General features: G+C 41.0%; 1 protein-coding gene across 3 annotated transcripts in view; it reads right to left on the reverse strand.

Moving 5' to 3' along the window:
- The window catches only part of slc45a4a (solute carrier family 45 member 4a), a 41,891-nt gene that overhangs the window by 13,489 nt on the left and 9,237 nt on the right, over positions 1-19,165 (reverse strand). For 2 of the 3 annotated variants that reach the window (XM_029514158.1, XM_029514157.1), the window contains exon 3: positions 11,992-13,305. In XM_029514158.1, coding sequence (XP_029370018.1) covers positions 11,992-12,307 — 316 coding nt within the window. In that variant the 5' untranslated portion in view covers positions 12,308-13,305. Of the gene's footprint in view, positions 1-11,991; positions 13,306-19,165 lie in introns of those variants that run through there. The other variant, XM_029514159.1, reaches the window with a different exon arrangement.

The following is a 19,165-nucleotide window of genomic DNA, read 5'->3' on the forward strand; positions in this document are numbered from 1 at the left end:
CTAAAGGGACAGTTTTGGCCTGATCAGTGTTTTCGTAAGTGCAAAGTAGCTTTATACAAAAAAATAAATAAATAAATAAAATAAAAAGGATTATAATTTATAATACCTCTCACTGTGATGTGGCGACAGGCTGCAGCAAGTTAGCTAAATCTTAACGAAGTTTCACTTGTCTAAAACTTTTACTAATGGTCTGACAGCAGACTGAATAAATCTCAGGTGGTTTTAGGGACAAACTAACAATGATCAGCAGTTTTTAAATTCACCTGCACTCAAGGCTCATGAATGGTCTGGAATAAGACTTTGATATCATAACTGTTGTAGCTGCTGAATGAATCATTTAAAAAAAAGTCTGAAAGGAGCAGTGAAGGTTGCCAAGGTAAAGCAACATCTCATTACAAAAACAACAAATTAATACACAAGTCATTAAGAAATGTTGATTGGTAATAAAAAATATATATATTTATTTAATAGATTGCTTCTACTGATTAATTATAAAGTAAATCCCAAACACTGACTGAACTGTCCTATACCTCCACTATACCTTCGCTCCAAACTTGACAGGCCATCTTCCTGTTGTGTTTCTCATAAACAGGGTTGACTCTTTGTCACCGTGGTGACCAGGTCTTGGGAACCCTGTCACCACGGTGACTCCATCACCTTTACTTCCTGGTTCCTAATATTACTGTGACATTCAAACATGGCTTCCTGTTGTGGGTTTTGTTGGGACTAAAGAAAGCTTTGTTTCTCTACATCTGTCTCACATTTATTATTTTTTTCCTGCCTCTCTCCTACAGAAACACACACACACACACACCCCTAAACACATAAGTATGCATTTGTACACTGAAAAGACAGGGTATGCACAAACATCCAAAAGGCACATACACAATACCTGTAAAAACAGAGGCATGGCCATAAAGTTGGAGACAAGGCGGCAGATAGGAATCTGTCTGTCTGTACGTTTGTCAACATCAAAACAGGAAAACAGTTTCGAGTAAACAGTTCCTTTTTACACACACACAAAAATGATACAGCAAAACACAGTCTCCACCTATTTAATAAAGACATGTCTCTGTTCCCACACACACACCTGTCAAAAAAAAAAAAAAAAAAAGACATGCATACACACACAGCTGAGTTCCCACACAGTCCTTGTGCTGTATGTCCAAACACACACATACCAAGGGAACAATACTGAGAGAATAGGGACGCAGGAAGTATTTAGGAAAGAGAGAAAAAGAGTTCAGTAAGGGAAAAACTGAAAGAGCAAAGGAGTGTGAGAAAGGATTAAGATCAAAGAAATCTAAAAAAAGGGCAGGGATAGAGAGAGGACAAGGTGAGAGGAGGAGGACGAAGAAACATGGAGGACAGAGACTGAGAGAGCAGCACAGAGTGTTCGAACATGTTCAGGCTGTCAGACTGCAATGAGCAATGTTGATGGATCGTGGGAAAGAAAAAAAAAAGTACAGTCTGTTCAATCCAACTTCTAAATTCTAATTTTTACTACGCACACTTCCTCCACGCACACTCACACAAACACACACATGCTAAAAATGGAGCTCAATGTGTGACGCTGGGGAAGCACAGACTGCCCATTCATCGCAACCTCTAAGTAGACTGTGCGTCTCTCTATGTCGCCCCTTCACCGGCAGTAAAACTCTCTGGCTCCAGTTGTTTGATTGTTTGAGATCTTCATTGAAGAACAGCTCCTTTTGTAGAATCACACGACCAACAGTATAATGTTGAATGCTCTCTTTTCCCTCATCTTCAATATTATCGATCTTCCACATAACCACAGACTTTTAATTAAATATGTATCTATCTGCTGTACATCTCTCTGTCTGGCAGTTTTACAGCTGTAATGATGATTAATTATGCTGCTGCAGGAAACAAGTTCACAACATATTACATCATAGTGAAAATATCTGGTGAGCTGCTGGAGAGTATATATATTTAATCTACATCAGGTCTGATGACATGTCTGATTTTTCAACAGAAAGAATTTGGAACCGGTTTAACTGCTGAGATGTGCAAATTTTGCTTCTGGTTACATATTGTTGCAACCACAATAGGAGACGATGATTCAGTCTACCCAGCAATAAAGGATAATGGAATTATGACTCAATAAACAAATCAAAACATTACTTTTCTTTTTTTCTTCTCCCAATTGTTTTACTTACTGTAAAATATATTTCTCTGAAAAGATTAAAATCAATAATTAAACAAATTCACTGGCAAACAATATTGTGTGTATCCAAAGACTGATTTAGTCAGTTCCACAAAACTCCATTGTTTTCTAAAAGCTATTAAAACATCATTAAGTCACATCAGTGCACTGGGTGACGTGTATTTATTACAATGAATGTGGTCCCACTCCATCCTGCCGCCAAGTCACTCTGCATTCACCCGCCGCTAAAAGTAGCTTGTTCCATTTGCTCCCATTTGAGTGACATTTGGTGAACTTTAGTGTCCTGCTGTTTTTAAGAAAAGCATTGGTGAGGTCTTATATAAAATCTGCAGGAACAGGTAGAAATGAGTGAAGGCCATCGAGAGATGATCGATGTCTCGCACACAATTGGTTCTAATCTTGTTTCTTGTTTTCCAACTCAGCAACTTATCCTCATGTCTGCATCTTTCCAGCCCATCTTTGCTTCTCCTCTCACACAATTCACTCAAAGTGAGCATCTCTCTGTAGACAAATTGAATTCCAATCCCTTTATCAGTCATAAACTGACCTCATCCCATCAGACCAACTCCATCCTCTCCTCCTCTCCTCTCTTTCTTTCTTTCTTCTGTTCCCATCACTCCTGTTCCCATTCTCCCATAAACACAAAACAATCTTTTCATATCCTGGGCTGGCGTGAGAAAAGCGCAAGAAAAATGACAAGCGTCCCCGAAAAGAGCCAGAGAAATGGTGCGAAAGTGAGAGTGGGGCAGAGGTCACAAAGGGAGAAAGTGGGCAGGAAGGAAGGAGGGTGAGAGCAAGAGAATGAGAGACAGGGAGCAAGAGGAAAGGAGAGGAGGAAGCAGGTGTTTTTAAATAAGCAAAACATATGAACTGAGTCAGGTGTATTATTCAGAGAGGAAAAAAGAAAGGAAAGAAAAGGAAAAGAGAGCGCTTAGTGACAGATGGTCTTTGGGAGCAGATTTAAAATATTAACAGCGATACTTTATTATTGATAAGCGTCTTTTTCCAACACTGTGCACTACAGAGTTTCCTTAGCATATACAGACTGATTTCTGTGTAACTGCAGAGCACTTCTGCATTTCACTTGGGTGTAAAGAGAAAATCTATCATCCAAAACAAAAGTAAACAAGCAGGTGTCGTGCCACAGAAAAGAAAGCAATACTGGGGCAGGTGTTTGGGACAGCAATTAAATCCAAGGTATTGATTTCCAATGCTGTTTAACATTTGTTTCAGTCAGCAAAATTTCAGGGTGTTTGTCGAGAAGAATTCTTACATTTCAAAAGGATTCAAGAGACGGCGTTTTAAAAAGTGTTCTGATTTAAGTGGACTTGCAGTATTTCCCTTCCTCCTTTGTTCACTATTAAAAAGTCATAGTCACTGACCAGCCTTGCTTGCCAGTGATTCAAACACATAATGGATTAAGACCTCATGAGAAAAACAACTTCTGAAGATCTCTGCTTCAGATTAGCACAAAAACAGGCCTCTATAGTTCTGTTTATAAGGTCAGCAGCTGCCCATCCGTGCTGTCATCCCATTTAACTGGTTCTAATATTTTTCAACTTATTGATTATAGACCTTGTGTAAAAAGTTACTGACCGAATCTAATTCAATCTAGTCAACGCCACACTGACTAGAGACACTGTGGCACACAAATGTGCTCACAAGATCTTTGAATGTAGTTGGCATTTTATAATCCCTTTATCCCATTTGTGTGTAAAACCCTGCGTTCAAATCTCATGAAGTCAATCTTTCGCCCCATAATGTTCGTTTAAAGTAAACAAATCTTCATTTATCCACAGTACATCATTTAGGTAAAATTAGTTCCAGTTCATGGGAGGTACAAACGTTTTATGGGTACAGCAAATTGTGGAGCTAACAGCTTTTTCACAAACACAGAACATCCTGTAGATATTTCTGAGACATTTTGACTAAAATACTGCACAGATATCAGCAAATAAAATAAATAAATAAATAAATAGCAGCTTGTGCCACCTGCTAACCGCATTAATGCTTACGAGGACAATGAAGTGAGCAGATATGGATGGAGACAGTGAGTAGGAAAGAAAGGAGGAGTGAGTCACGATGCTTCCCAGCAGCGAGATGGTGTGAACATCAATCACATAAAAAACGTGCGTGCGTGCGCGCACACACACACACACACACACACACACAGTCCAGTACGCAGACACATGGCACACAAGCTACACAGCCAAGGTCATCATTAACAAAGTGCCTCGTTGTGTGAAATACTTGGGTGATGTAAAGTTGTCTGCAAAGCTGACCAGCAAATAATGCAACAGCAGCAGCAAACCATGTCGACAAATTTGTAAAAGAGAAGAATAATTCCTGACTTGATTTTACACATACAAGGAAATTAACGCTTTGAATAAGAACTAAACTTCAGTGTGTATGAATCCTCAGACGTTTAACATCATGAGGACACAGATGATGGGCTTTCCTTCTCACATGTATGCGCACACGTATATATCCTGTCCTTTCCTGTCCTGTCGTATACTGAGGAAACTGGTTTTAGAGTTGCCCATTCAGCGCACTCCATATGAAATACATACGAGATAGACTTCTGTTTGAATAGGCACAAAAATAAAAAAAACATCAACTGTTCCTCTCTGTGTAAAAGGTGGCCTTAATATTGTATGAAACCTGCATGTATGTATGAACTAACACACACACACACACACAGCTGCTTCTAGTCAGCAGAGTTATGTAACACCACTGCAGTAAACTGACCTTCTACTGGGGGAGGGACAGGGAGAGATTTATTTTGAGAAACAAGTTTAAAAGTGTGAAATCTGACAGCACATTCTCATTTAAATCTATTTATTGTGTAAATCTAGGACTACTCATTTCAATGCCAGACTGAAATATCAGGCATTCAGATCTAAAGATGTGGCAAACTAACAGCAGGAAGGTGGCTTTCTGTCTGCGACTGACTAATCTCTCTCTCTCTCACACACACACACACACACACACACACACACACAGTCAGGAGGCTCACAGCAGCATCAGTGACTGCCATTTAAATACCAAAGAAGTGATCAATAAAGCCAATCAGCAGCAATCAGTCAGTAATCTTATGTAATCACAAGTACAGTATGTCATGGTGCATTCAGGTGTCAAATCAAAATGTCACTTCTCATTATTCATTTGTGTGCAAACACGCAAGTTTAAAAGTTCAGCTATTACAACTAAAGAAATAATGGATCAACTTTTATCATTTATGGTTTCTGTTAAAAGTTAACAAGGCGGCGACATTAGTATCTCCACTGTGTTTCAAAGTCAAACTTAGAAGACATAACCAAACGTTAGTATTTAACAGTACTGGGTGAAACAAATAAAAGTAAATAAAGAAATAAAATGATTTCATGTGACCAAAACTAGTTTGGCGATTAAAACAAGATGCTAGCTTACAGCACTTTGTCTTATTTATTTATTTATTTATTTTACACTAGAGCTAACTTTTGTAGTAGTTCTTTATTTCTTTATCCGTCAACATGTTCAATCAATCCATTAATTGTTTATTCCTTGTATACATTAGTGTTTAGGATGTACAGTGTACAGTCAATGCAATGAAATGCATCTTGCCAAACACCTTCTCAATCATCAGGATAAATAAGTAAATAATAAATGAAATACATGTCAGTAAAAATCCTAACAAACTTGTGGGTTTCACACAAAACTTGGTTGAAAAATCAAGTTCAGGCAGAATAACCTGAATTGACTTTCTGCTCTGCCCTAAAATTTTACATCATAGTGTAGGCAGTTGCGGTTCATCTGCTTGAAGTTATGCTTTTAAAACTCAGAGTGTTCTGCGTTGTTTGTTTGTTTTTTTTTTCTGAAGTCATCCATGCAAAAGGAGATCTTGATAACTGTGTGGGTGAAGCATTGTGACTAACATTATTACTTTTGGCCCCGAATATCTCCCACTGTCACCTTTTATCCCGACAACCAAGGAATGAATCCACAAGTATTCATCCATCTACTCTCTACACTTCCACCATACACATTCATAGTCACATAGTCATCAGTGACAGGGAGCAGATGTTTTTATACTCCCCTTTTAAATACACACACATATACAAAATAACCCTGAGGTCAGCCGTTACTGGAGCACTGGCTCGCTGCTATTAGGCCTGTTGTGCGTGTCTATGTTTGTGTTATGCTGCTGGATTTTATAGATTTTCTTTGACTGACTGAGTTAGTTTGGTAAGGTACAACAAGCCAACTCACTGTGTAGTTTTCATTTAAGAAATAATAGTAATGTTGTAACAGAAAATGATTTCCTGTCAAGCCAGTGAGATTCTTCATGCTCACAAATACATTTGACGAAAGTTGTAATTAGATCAATAACAGAAAATGCTTTCTTTAATGGAAGTGTCAGGGTTTGGTTATGATTTATGATTTTATTTTTGATTCTGAGTGACACTCTTATTTGATAAAGCAAAACCTTTGCTATCTCAGTGTACAGCTTGCTATTGCTGTGCTGAGCTTGCAGGTTACTGGCTGTGCTGTTCTGGACAAGCTGGAGGCGGAGCGTCAGCGTACTGTAGTAGTTAAAACAGTATCCAACAGTAGAGAAAATAAGCTTTGGCCCTTGCTTCCCCTGATGTTTCTTTGTGCCTCGTCATCACCTGGGAGCATTGGTGGTGGTTTGTTGTGGAGGACCTCACCTCTCTAGAGGGGCAGAGGCTGGGGGAGGGGACAATGTGCTGACAACCAAATACACACTGTCACACGTTCAGTTCAGCATTCTTCACATATCTTACACTAATAGCACTCACATACCTAGCTTATCGCCTGTTGTGTGAAAAAAATATGCACACCCATATGCTTTGTCCCAAAGACTTAAGTAATTGCTGACTCTGCATCACAAAACACAAGCAGACACATGCACTTGTGTGTTTGCGGGGGGTTATTTATTACCTGTGCCACTCACGATCCACAGGCAACATTTTGGGAATGACAGGCATAGCTCACTGGATGCTAGAGTTGCTGTTTGTCTTGTCCCTCATTGCAGCAGCATTACACCCATGACCCCGCCCCGTAACGCTGGTGACACTAGCACATGACCCTCTCTAAAACTCCTTTGTGTCTCCATTTGTGTACAGTGGCAACATTAAGTGAATAAAGTTACTGCAGTGATTACATAAAGCGCTATAAATAAGGCGGCTTTAAATAACCGAGTACACTGTTGTGTGTCTCGCACTGTCACTCCCTCTGAGGAGTTATGAGTGTAAAAAGCTAACTGAAGACTGACGATTGTGGTTAAAAGCTGTTGCAGACTGGCAAGAGCACAATTCACATCGCCAGTAGGTCCAATTTCTCACTTATTCTCCCTTCTGTCCTTCCAAAATATTTCATATCCCTTTGATAAATGTCCATTTCTTCTGCTTGCCACAGAACAATTTCAAAACACATTTCGTCTACCGACTCTGTCCTAGTGTGTCCCATGAATGAGTGAGTCAGATTATGGTGATTAGTCACTGTGTGACATCCAGCCGGTCATTTATATAACCCTGTAGTACTCTATCTGCAAGGTCATCCACCAGATTAGAGCAACTAGCATGATGGGATCACTTAGTGCTTTAGGTCACCTGGCCTGCGAGCGTAAACAATGCAAGCTCAAGCTGATTCACTCCACATGGCATTCTTCATTTAATAGTGTGATTTATTTATTTTTATCTTAGCAAAGAGCAGATGAAATCACAGACCAATTTGTGCGCAGTCATGTCCCTGGCATGGATGTGTGGGTCACAACAATGACAGTGGTGTGCACTTTCACCTCTGTATGTTTTTCAAATGAACCTGTTCAGTTGTGGCATGCAAACCTTAAGGCTGTGTGGTGTTTCAGAGCAGTGGGAAACTCAGCCAAGGAAAGCAAATAAAGTGCGGGCACTAATAAAGTGAGCTGAGGCTTTCAGACACAGAACCTGAATGGCTAGAAGAACATTTCCTGTTGGATTGTAGTAATCTTCTTAACTAAAACCAAGAGGGCCTCCAAAGAAGGATAACAATGTCACAGAGTTGCCAGCCTCGGACTGTTTTGGGCACCACATTGGTGGCACAGCTGCTGCTTTTGCATGCCCAGCTACTGCAGTTCGAGTCGAGCAAGCCAATAAAAAGATTAAGAATCACAAGACAAATGGTGAAAAAGCAACCTTTGTGTCACCTTCAGATTATACTCCAAATACCCAAACAGGGTAATATGGTTAGATGCAAACCTTTGCCAAATAATTATGATCAAAGTCCAAACAGAACTTTTAACTTCAATCTTAAACTGATCTGAAAAATGTCACCAACTCAGCAAACATTATTATTTTTTTTTAAATCAGCTGTAATCTTCACGCATTATTGAGAATTGAAAGTCTTTAAACTAATGGAATATTTCAACATTTTTCATTCCCATGAAATAGAAAAAAAAATATCTTATGCAAGAATGGTGCAGTTAGAGCTGTCACTTCACAGCAAAAAGGTTCAGGGTCTTGTGCTTGCAGTTTACACGCTCCTGTGAGGGTTCCCTCTGGATGCTCTGGCCTCCACATGCTGGTTTTAAATTAATCCACGACTCTAAACTGCCCACAGGCTTAGGTGTGAGTGTGAATGGTTGTTTGTGTCTCTGTGGGCTCTGTGATAAGACTAGAGACCTGTCCACAATGTATCCCACTGCATCCAATCAGCTGGGATTGGGTCCAGCCACCTGCTACCATGATGGATAAGCGGTATAGATAACGGATGGATGGAAGTTGCAACGCTAGATTAAAGAAAAGGGTAAAGATTTTTTTCTCTTTTCTCACTAAAGTATGAGGAGAATGGCTTAATCAGTGGTGTTAAACAACAAAAATGGACAAATGTATTAATTAATTCTGTATTTGATGCAATCCCTAATCTCAGACTAGTGCATGCCCTTTCAGAGGCAACCGAGCTCTTCCTGCTGTTGATATGAAGCACATAGAGCTCAGTTCTGAGAAAGCTTGTTATGCAACGCACCATGCATGTCCCAAACCAAAAAGAATTGCACGACATGCCATCTGCACTCACCACCTCATCCTTTCTCCATTCTGTCCTTTCAAAAGGACTTCTTCTGCCACCCGATTCACTCATCTCTCTTAATCCTGTTTCTATCACTGACTCAATCTCACGCTCATGTTTATCTCACTGTTAGCTGCATTAAGTCATTAGTTGATGGTCTTACTGAGGCTGACTTTCATTCAAGTCAAACAGTACATCTAGAGGACAGACAGAGTGAAACAAAGCTGCAGAAGAGGGAGTCAAATCTTTACAAAATGACCCCAAGCTGCTTGTGTGGTAACTTCAGATGGGATCACACATCAAATGCCCTGGAAGCTGTTATTTATCATCTTATTGTGGCTGACTGCTAAAGTTAGATCAGTTTTCATGGCATATTTATAACATAGCACATTTTTAGAGCTCATTCTACACCTCTTCATGATGCACATTGAACCTCAGGGTCTGCTCTACGTGGAGGGTTTGATTACAATTGGTTCTTTAGTTATGCCCCTGTGATTTCTCCCCCTTTGAACGACATTACAACTAATTGAATTTTTGGAAATTTATAGCAAACGTGATCAAAATCCAGACTAAATGAAGACAGGACAAACCTTAAATAGGTATTTTGATCGTTTATAATGCAAAAAAAGCAATAAAATATATAGCAATGGTGCTGAATTTGGAAGAAATTATGTATAAGGAAGTGTATGAGTTTATCGCTCTCCTTTCACAGACTGCGTCTAACTTAGTCCAATTCTGGTCTTAAAAATGTCACTAAAATCAGCCATGACTATTGTTCAGCGTGTCCCTGCCTTTAGAGGAGCCGGTATTCTTATGACTGACGACTGCCAGCAGCTCAGAGACACAACTGTGAAGAGCTCTTGCATGTTCCCCACAGCAGACCTTGTAAGGTAACAGTTCCTTATCCTTTCTCTGGGTTGTGTAAATATGGGCTCCTTGACCACATCATGTCTGCTGAGCACACACAACAGACACACACACTCTCTCTCTCTCTTTCTCTGACCCCAGTGTTACGCACACAATAGTTTCACTTAGGACAAGCCAGCCAGCCAGCTTACCAGTTAATTCCAGGAGCTACAGTCTGTCTCCAGCATGCATGGGGCATGGCAAAGAGTTTGGGCGGTGGGGGGGGAGTCAGTTCAGTGCCCAATCTTTATAAAATCCATCATTGGAAAGAAGTTGGTCAGGCTAGAGGAAAGTGGTGGTGGTGAGACAAATACTCTGGGTTTGGCTACAATAACTATTTTCTCCTCATAGTTTGTTTCAGTATAACTTCCATCTAAACAAATCAAACTAAATGATGGTGTCACATCAGTGTTTTCTTGTTTACAGCCTGAAGTGGTCAGCTTGTTGCTTTACAAACTGTTCACGCACCATATGGTCGAAGATACTTAACAATCGCTACAATCTGAACAGATCTAATGAATCTTTCCCACTTTCAGGCACAGTCGTTCTGCTTGACAGGTACATGGTGTTTGAGATCTGGGCCCCACTGAGTATAATCTACTTCATGATTCATTTAGAAGGCAATCCTTTCTACTGATGATGAGTGTTAAAGGTCAAAATTATAGACAGTCAATTAGCCTGACACAAAAAGACTGACAGGACAGGATTAAGTCTCCACATTAGTGATGAATCCCAGCGAATCACCAGTCGGTCTGCTTTGGTTTATTTTTTTCATCTGATTAATCCGTTGCAGTTGTACCTCCCAGCAGTTCCAAAATCTACTAAGCGGGGCTCAGACATACCCTGATGTAAAAAAACAAATAGGTCAGGACAGCTAAATCAGATCTAGAAAGAAGCACACAGAACCCCCACTGGTGGGATACCGCAGGAGAAAAGCCTGATATATGGCTACAGTAATAAAGGTAGAAAGGAAGAGCCTTCGAAGTTCTTTTAAGGATTAGCAAGGCTTTTGCTGCTGCTGCAACATCTTAGATAGTTGGGCACTGAATGACGCTTAAAGTTTGGCCAATTTTTTTGCATCATCCTTTTCAAATAAGAGAAAACAGGAAGCCAGTATCAAAGGCTGGTTCCCTGCAGAGCCTCATCCTGAGTCAGCCAGGAGTCACAGTGGCCACAGAGCGACCTGACACTCATGTCACCCTGGTTATTTAACCTAAAAGATCACACAGTGTCACTGAGGTGGAAGGAGTGTTCTGGAGAGAAAAGGGAGTTAAGTGTGGGGGTGGTGCCTTTGCGTTGCAAATAAAATTGTGGCTGTTTTAGACCATTATCTCCCCCTTTCTCCTTCCCCTTGTCACTCATGTTCCCTTTTTCCTCTCCTCCTTTCCACTCTTCACACCCCCTGTGCAATCCCTATGGGCTCCAAACAGAACTAGACTTGGCATATTCCCAAAGGCTGTCAAAGATGATGCTGAGTGGAAATGACAACACATTCAGTGCGAACGACGGTTCAAGAAAGCCAACCACCTGATATGTCCAGTGGAAGGTCGTCGCAGCAAAGTGAACAGGAGATGGGATAGTGGCTCTAACATTTTAGCTTTAATATTCTTAAATGTCCTCTAACATTTTAGCTTTAATTTCTAATTTCGTCAGTTAAACTAGAAAAGTGTTTTGTTTTTTTTTAACCTTTTCCTTGTAGGTTGGCCTTTTCTTTCACAGGGGAAATTTATTCTTTTCAGACTGATGTGCTAAATTGTACAAGTCTTTCTTTTAATGTAGTGCAATTGGGTGTGTTTATACAAATGTATTAATGTGGGCTGCTGAAGTGTATTTGTGAACTTTTGACTTACCGATCTGTAGCAGTACGGGCGTCACCAGCGCCGTCTCCATAGCATAGCAGAACTCCCGGCCAAACATCACAGCCCCATGCATCACCCATCTTTTCACAGAAATGCCTTCTATCGATCCTTCGCTGGCTGACTCCTCCCCACCCCGACCGCCTCCTCCTCCTCCTCCTCCTCCCCCTCCTCCCGATCCATCCGTCTCTGCGGCTGCTCCTCCTTTCTCTTCATCCGAGCTGGAGTTTTTGCCGTTAACCCCGCCTGCCAGAGATCCGACCTGCATAGCGTCAGCCTCTGTGTTCTGGGGAGGCATGGTGGAGGGCATGCACACGACAAGAAAACAAGCACACCCCCTCTAGCACAATGACAAATCTGAAAACAATCACCTGTTGCTACCAAAGAACAATCAATACTACTTCCTTATGGGCACCAAATTAGTTGTAGTTTCTACAAAAACTAAAACTGACTTGATGAACGCAACTTAATTACAATCTTCACAAGCTGCAAGATGCAACTATTAACTGAACAAAAAAAAAAAAAAAAAAAAACTGCTGTTACAGATAATGGTGATACCACTAAAATAAACAAAAAGGCAATGACAAATTGTCTCCAAGTATGTCAGGTAATAATACGTATCTAAAACTGGGTCCTTCTAAAAAGTCAATTAGCAATCATTTGTCCACTAAACAAGTTGTCCTGACTTTTCCAAAAACACTGCAGCTTCAAATTTAAGTTTTAATCCTCTTCTTGCCGCCTTGTTCTCCTCCCCAAGAGTGGGGAAAAAAAAAACAAAAAAACAAAATGAGCTTTCCAAATTCTTGTAGAAAATCCCAAAAGTAAAGGAAGCAGTTGAATTTTCACAGGAAGATTTCACGGTACATTCCAAGAGTGTGTTGGTGCTTTTGCTTCTTTGGGGGTGTTTGTCAAATGTCGGAGATCTTGCCAGCTTTATTTGGTATGTTGATATGTCAGTGTTTACATGCCTGTTAATGTGTGCAAATGTGTGTATGTGGGTGTGCGGTTTGGGGTGTGGTGTGTGTGTGTGTGTGTGTGTGTGTGTGTGTGTGTATGTGTAATGTGTGTTTATGGCTTTTTTGTCATTGAGGTTTTTCCCTCTTTTTTTTTTTTTTTTTTTTTTACTGTCTATTATAAGCAGTAAAAATCCATATAGAAGACCATTCAGTGAGTTCCAGAGTCATTTTGTGTATGGAGGGCTGGATGACGGAGTGGGTGGGGGCTTGGGGGGAGGAGGGAGGAGGTGGAGGGCAGGTGGCGACGGTGGGCGGAGCTCCTCTGAAAATCCCCATCGATTGGCTGATCAATCTGGAGGAAAACGCCAGAAGGACGACAAGCAGCGGGTAAGGAGGCGTTCGAAGGTTTCCCATTGGTCAGGAGAGGAGTGATGAACGTGGAATGTGGTGAGAGGAGACAGGGAGGGGAAACAACAGAGAAAAAGACCAGTGAGTCACAGCAATTTAGCAGTCAAAGCAATATTGTGTTTATTCTGTCACACAAGTGTGTCCCGTGTGTTATCCATGAAGTCAACAGTCCAGTTAAACATATCAGGTGTGTCCAAATCATGCTGAATGTAGCCAGCAGATGAATGTGGTGACACAACAAGGAGAGAAGTGGTAAACATACAGGATGTGCTCATGCTGACAAGGAAGACCGCTACAAGAGCTGGTACACATATGGCTGGAAAATAAATAAATAAATCAATCAATCAATCAATCAATCAATCAACCAACCAATCAAAGTCATAGATAAACTGTAAACAGTTTCAGTAGAGTCTCCTATTCGACTTTTAAAACAATAAGTAATGTTGATATGCTATAAATACGGAGTCATTATTTTCAGTAAAGAGATGCCGCTGTGAGAACCAGTATAAAATCCCAATCACCTTTATCGCCTTCGGCTGAAGAGATACAATTTAAAAGCTTGCAAGACCAGACACCATTGTGGCAAAAGAGAAAATGTGTGTGGAAGGATGCACACAGTGTGTTTTATGAGATGAAATGTTTTCACGTTGAGCCTGTTTGAGCGTGTGTGTGTGTGAGATAGAAAGAGAGAAGATATGAGAGATATGTGGATTTAAAAAAAAAAGAAAGAGGCGAGCAAGCAACAAGGGCCTTCGGCTAATAACACACCTCATAAAGAGAGACGAAAACAGACTGCATGGATGTTCAATACCATTTCCCAGTTAAATTCCAAAGGGTGTGTGTTTTTGTGTAGCAGGCCACTGGACCCATGGAGACGGCACATTTTGTCACACCCGGCACATACTAATGCTTGCCACGTGTACACACACACAAACAGAATTCATAACAGTGCTAATCAAGCCTCTTAGGGAGAGATGGAGAAAGAAAACTAAATGAGAGAGGAAAGGAGGAGGGAGAGGAATGGGAAAGGAAGGAGGTGAGGGTAAGGAAGGACAGATGAGGGGGTGTGAAAAATTAGACAGGCCTCTCTCTCCATTTTCAGTTTTACAGTGCTCTCACATGTCTCCATTAACATTCATGATGCACTCAGGATATCCACACACACACACACACACACACACACACACACACACACACACACAACTCCTTCCTCACCTGACCTCACACACTGCAGCAGGTTGCATAACAACCAAACCTCCCAACAACCCCTTCTACAGACACACCCATTCAGTATGTACATAAGTTCAACAACAACAACAACAACAACAAAACATTCAGTCAGGGGATGTTTGATGGGTGTACAAGTCCATGACAAGTTGGTAATGATAGGAAAATCCAGGCTGGGAGGAGATGCTGAAATTATGGTCTTGGTTAGCAATGTCTTTTCCAACAGTTCAGCATGAGGAACACACACACACACACACGTAATGTGTGAAATTTTCTATAACATACTAGTTTCAGTGTAATTTGTCACACTACTCCTGCGCTAAAGTACTAAAGCTTCAATATTTGTCATACAAGTTAGCGGCTTCACAGCAGCATTTACGTTCCAAACTTTATTGTCGAGAAAAAACTATTTAATCCAGACCAGGGGTTCTCCCAGAAACTGAAACAATGATATAAATCCAGCTGGTCAGTAAAAAAAATGTAACCTTATCTTTTCTCACAGACTCATTTATCTCATTTTGACATCTCGTTTTTTTTTTATCTATGTTGAGATGACTGAAGACAATTTTAAAATTGCCGAATTATTTCATTCAAATTTTTTTTCCTGTGTATTGTGATGTTAATTTAAGGTAATAGAGGGCGTGTCCCCACCAGAAAAACATCTAAGTGTGATCACAATCCAAACTCAACTGATGATTCAGGTGTCATCCTCATGATCCATGCCCAAACAATGGGCAGAGGATTTGCATGTTGTGCAGGTATTAAGGCTCGAAGGAGTTGGCTTTGCAAATGTTTTTGGTTTTTTTTTGTGACGTTGCTGTGGCAGTTGCTCTGACGGCTGCAGGCTTGCTCGCCCCACTTCCACTAATCAATTCTGAACCCTTTGGTGACAGTAATGGCGCAACAAACTGTTCCATCATTTTCTACAGCTTTATTTCTCGACTTCTTCCTGAAGGGCTGTGAATTCATGACCTGAAAAGCGCAAAGCTATTGCTGTGGTTTTGACCACATTTGGCTAAATAACACATGGCACTTTAAAACAGCAGACAAATATGTTGTGCTCTCTTTTTGGCTCATTTTTGTCAAACTGAAAACATCATTAGAGACTAGGGGCAGGACACCCGCTGGGCACAATGAGCCATAAGACTCATTACACCAAAGAAATGGAAAATACCATGAGTTGAAACTGAGATGAAGCAGGAAGTAAATCTATTTGAATACATGAGCAATGCACGTCCAATCCATTTGTTTTGACAGTGAAATCTGAGGCTCTTTGGAGAGTTTCGATGAGGAACCCATCAACTTTGAGCCCTTGTTTGAGTGCTCATGTAAATGTGCTGACTGTAATTCAATGATTTTAAGGAAGGTCCGGCAGCATGGCAACATAGTGGTTAGTGCTGTTGCCCGACAACAAGAGGGTTGCACACAGAAAGGCCCAGTTTGCATATTTTCCCCGTGCTTGCATGGGTTTCCTCAAGGTACTCCGCTTTCCTCCCACTGTCCAAAGACATCATGTGTAGGTTCATTGGTGACTCTAAATTGTCTGCATGTCTGAGTGTGCGTGTGAGTGGTTGTTGGTCTCTCTGTGTCGGCCCTGAGATGGACTGGCGATCTGTCCAGGGTGTACCCCTCCAGGACCCCCTACAACCCGGAATGAATGAAAATAGGTCAAAGTAGACAAAAAAAAAAAAAAAAAAAATTATGATGCTGCTCTCCATCTCTTTCAGCTGACAGCACTATCTGGCTTGCATCTGTAATTCTCAGTCCTGCTCGCACTCGTGCACACACATGCACACACACACACACACACACAGCGGTGAATGCTATCTGATTATGGATCTGTGCACATGTAGCACCAGTCAGTTGTACTATTGTTTGTGTGTGTGTAACATGAGCTCATCTTATATAGAATTACACCTCAGCTTTTCTGGGAGCCAACATAAACAAGATACAGCATCACGTGAGAGGAGAGCGGGATAGAGAGGATGCTGCTGGAACAGAGGTAGAGGAGGAGAAGGTAAGGACAAAGAGGGGAAAAAAGGAAGATGAAAGACGAACAAAGGCTAAGAGAAGTCCTATAATAGACATCAATTCTCCACATGGACAGAAAAAGCAGAGAGTGACACAAAAGATGACAGTACAACAAGAGCAATCGGAAGGGAGAGGGATGCCATTAAAGTTCAAGGTCAAATTAAGAGTTTGCCATCTGCCGTGCCTCACTGAACAGGCTTTGTGAATCTGTCAGTGCACGCTAAACACACACAACCCAGATCTATTTTAGAGTGTTTATTCCTGTGCCATAGACCAGATTACCTGGGACACCAGCAAGAAATCAGGGCGAGCTCAGTCCTCCTCACTTCACCACCTCTGCCTCCCCGTTTGTTCTTTAGCATGACACCTAAAGTGCAGTGCGTCTTCACATGCTACTTGAAATTACAAAACCACCATGACTGACGTAAGTCTGATCATGTGCGGAGAGTGTAGCCTATGTGTAAATAAGCAGTGGCTTGAAACGTGAAGTGCTTTGCATGTTCCTGTATTCTTTGGCAATCACTTTGCTGCTGGTAACGCAGCTCATTTATGTAGAACTCGTTGGCGCTACACCTTAACGGAAAACATTGGCATGTTTATTTGGGGGCTTTTCACCGACAAAAAAAAAAGAAAAGGCAAAAGCTGAAGACGTCACCTTAAAAGACCAAAGAAACATGTTCTCCAAATGCTCGCATAATTTTGCATGTATTGATATTATCCCTTAGTTTGCTGCCCAGTCCTCTGGCACTGTGCCTCCATATGATATCTGGGCAGGAGTTTTGGTGTCCCACATTAGTGACACACGTGAACACACCGCTAACATGAAAACACAACATTGCAGTGACCCATATAGATCTGGATATAGATTACAAGGCTGAGGACCTCGGGATCAAGTTTGCATACTGTTGGGGAAATATGGTTGTCTGTGTTCATCTGTGTGTGAGAAGAGGAGAGAAAGAGCAAAAGACAGTGACTGAAAGGAGAGAAGTGTTTTGTTACCAAGAGAGTGACACTAGGGTAAATTTTTCAGGCAAAAACAAACCTAATGACCCAAGCTGGTGCTGTAATTGGTTTTATATTGTATTGGATTAAAATAGTCTAAAATCGGCATGAAATTCCTTCAGGTAAAAAAGACTCAGTTCAGAACTAGCAAAAGTGGGATAATAATCTGGCGGAGGTTTTTTTTGTTTTTTGTTTGTTTTTTTTTATGAACTGCTGATGGGAGTGATGGTTGTCTTTTGTGATGCAGTCGCTTCATGGTCCAAGCTAGTTCATCTTGCTGGACTAATCACAGTCTAACGAGATGGTTTCCATTCACCCACATTGAAACATTTACTGGCATTACATACCAGTTTTGTCAGTCAGAGTGGATCATTACAATGGCTGGTACTATGTATACACATCATATCGGTGCACGTGTGTGAGCACAAATAAACTGAAGTTGAAGCCCTATCCATTTCTCTGTCATTCTCTGTGAACATAGTCAGTGTTGACAGCTCCTCTCTTTAACTGCAAAATAAATATACCCAAAAGTATTAATAAAGTGGCCTATATGGGAGGACATTGTCATAACTGTTAAATGTGTCTTGTCTGATTTTATGCGCCATTACATGCATTGCCTGCAACTGAAAAGCCAAATGAAACTAATAGATATGCAAACATCTGTGAGCATGTGCATGTGAGCGAGAGAAAGAGAAATGAAATTCAGCTAAATGCCACGGACAGATGTTGTTGCTTTTCATCAGTCTTTAACTGAGACGCTGTGAATGGTAGCCTTCAGTCTTTAGTAGAAGTGAACACACACATTCACCTGGAGAAGATAGTTTTAGTTAATCTTACAATATTTTTTTTAAATCTACAGCCACAGAAATGAAACACAAATGTTGGCAAAACATTTTTCTCAGAAACATTTGAACATTCCCAGTTGCTCATGTTCTCCGAAAATAATAATAATATTCCCAGCTTTGGGAAGCAGATGGCAGAGATAAGCATCGGAGAGGGAGAAGGAAAGGCAGAGAGTGTGTGTGTGTGTGTGTGTGAGAGGTAACCAGGGACTGGATATGTGCATTATGGTGCAGTGTTGCTGCAGTGCAGAGTATGGGGGGGGGGGGGGGGGGGGGGGGGGGGGGGGGGGGGGGCACATGTGAATCAACGTGCTCCAGCGTTAATGACAAATCCCTTACTCATAACATAGGGCTTATATCAGCATACTGGCTGGTATGAATCTGACGTAATGTACCTGCTGTTCCCATACGTGAACTTTCTCAAGCACACATTTTTAGGCACTGCCCGCTGCTTTGGTTTTAGCACACAACGAGCCCAAAGATGATGATATCATGAGTTCAGTCAAGATCCAGTCAGTCAGTCTACTGACAGTGCAATAGTCAATCTGTCATAATCCAATTAAATCACAGGTACTGTGTTACGCAAACAAAAAGAGCATCATCGGAAATGTAACAAAAAGTATGCCTAACACAGCAACAGACAATAAGTAAAGCATTGTTATCCCATTAACAGCAAATTTGAACTTTTAATCCTAATTTTTA

Source organism: Echeneis naucrates, chromosome 11 (genome assembly GCF_900963305.1).
Source record: "Echeneis naucrates chromosome 11, fEcheNa1.1, whole genome shotgun sequence".
Taxonomy (NCBI): Eukaryota; Metazoa; Chordata; class Actinopteri; order Carangiformes; family Echeneidae; genus Echeneis; species Echeneis naucrates.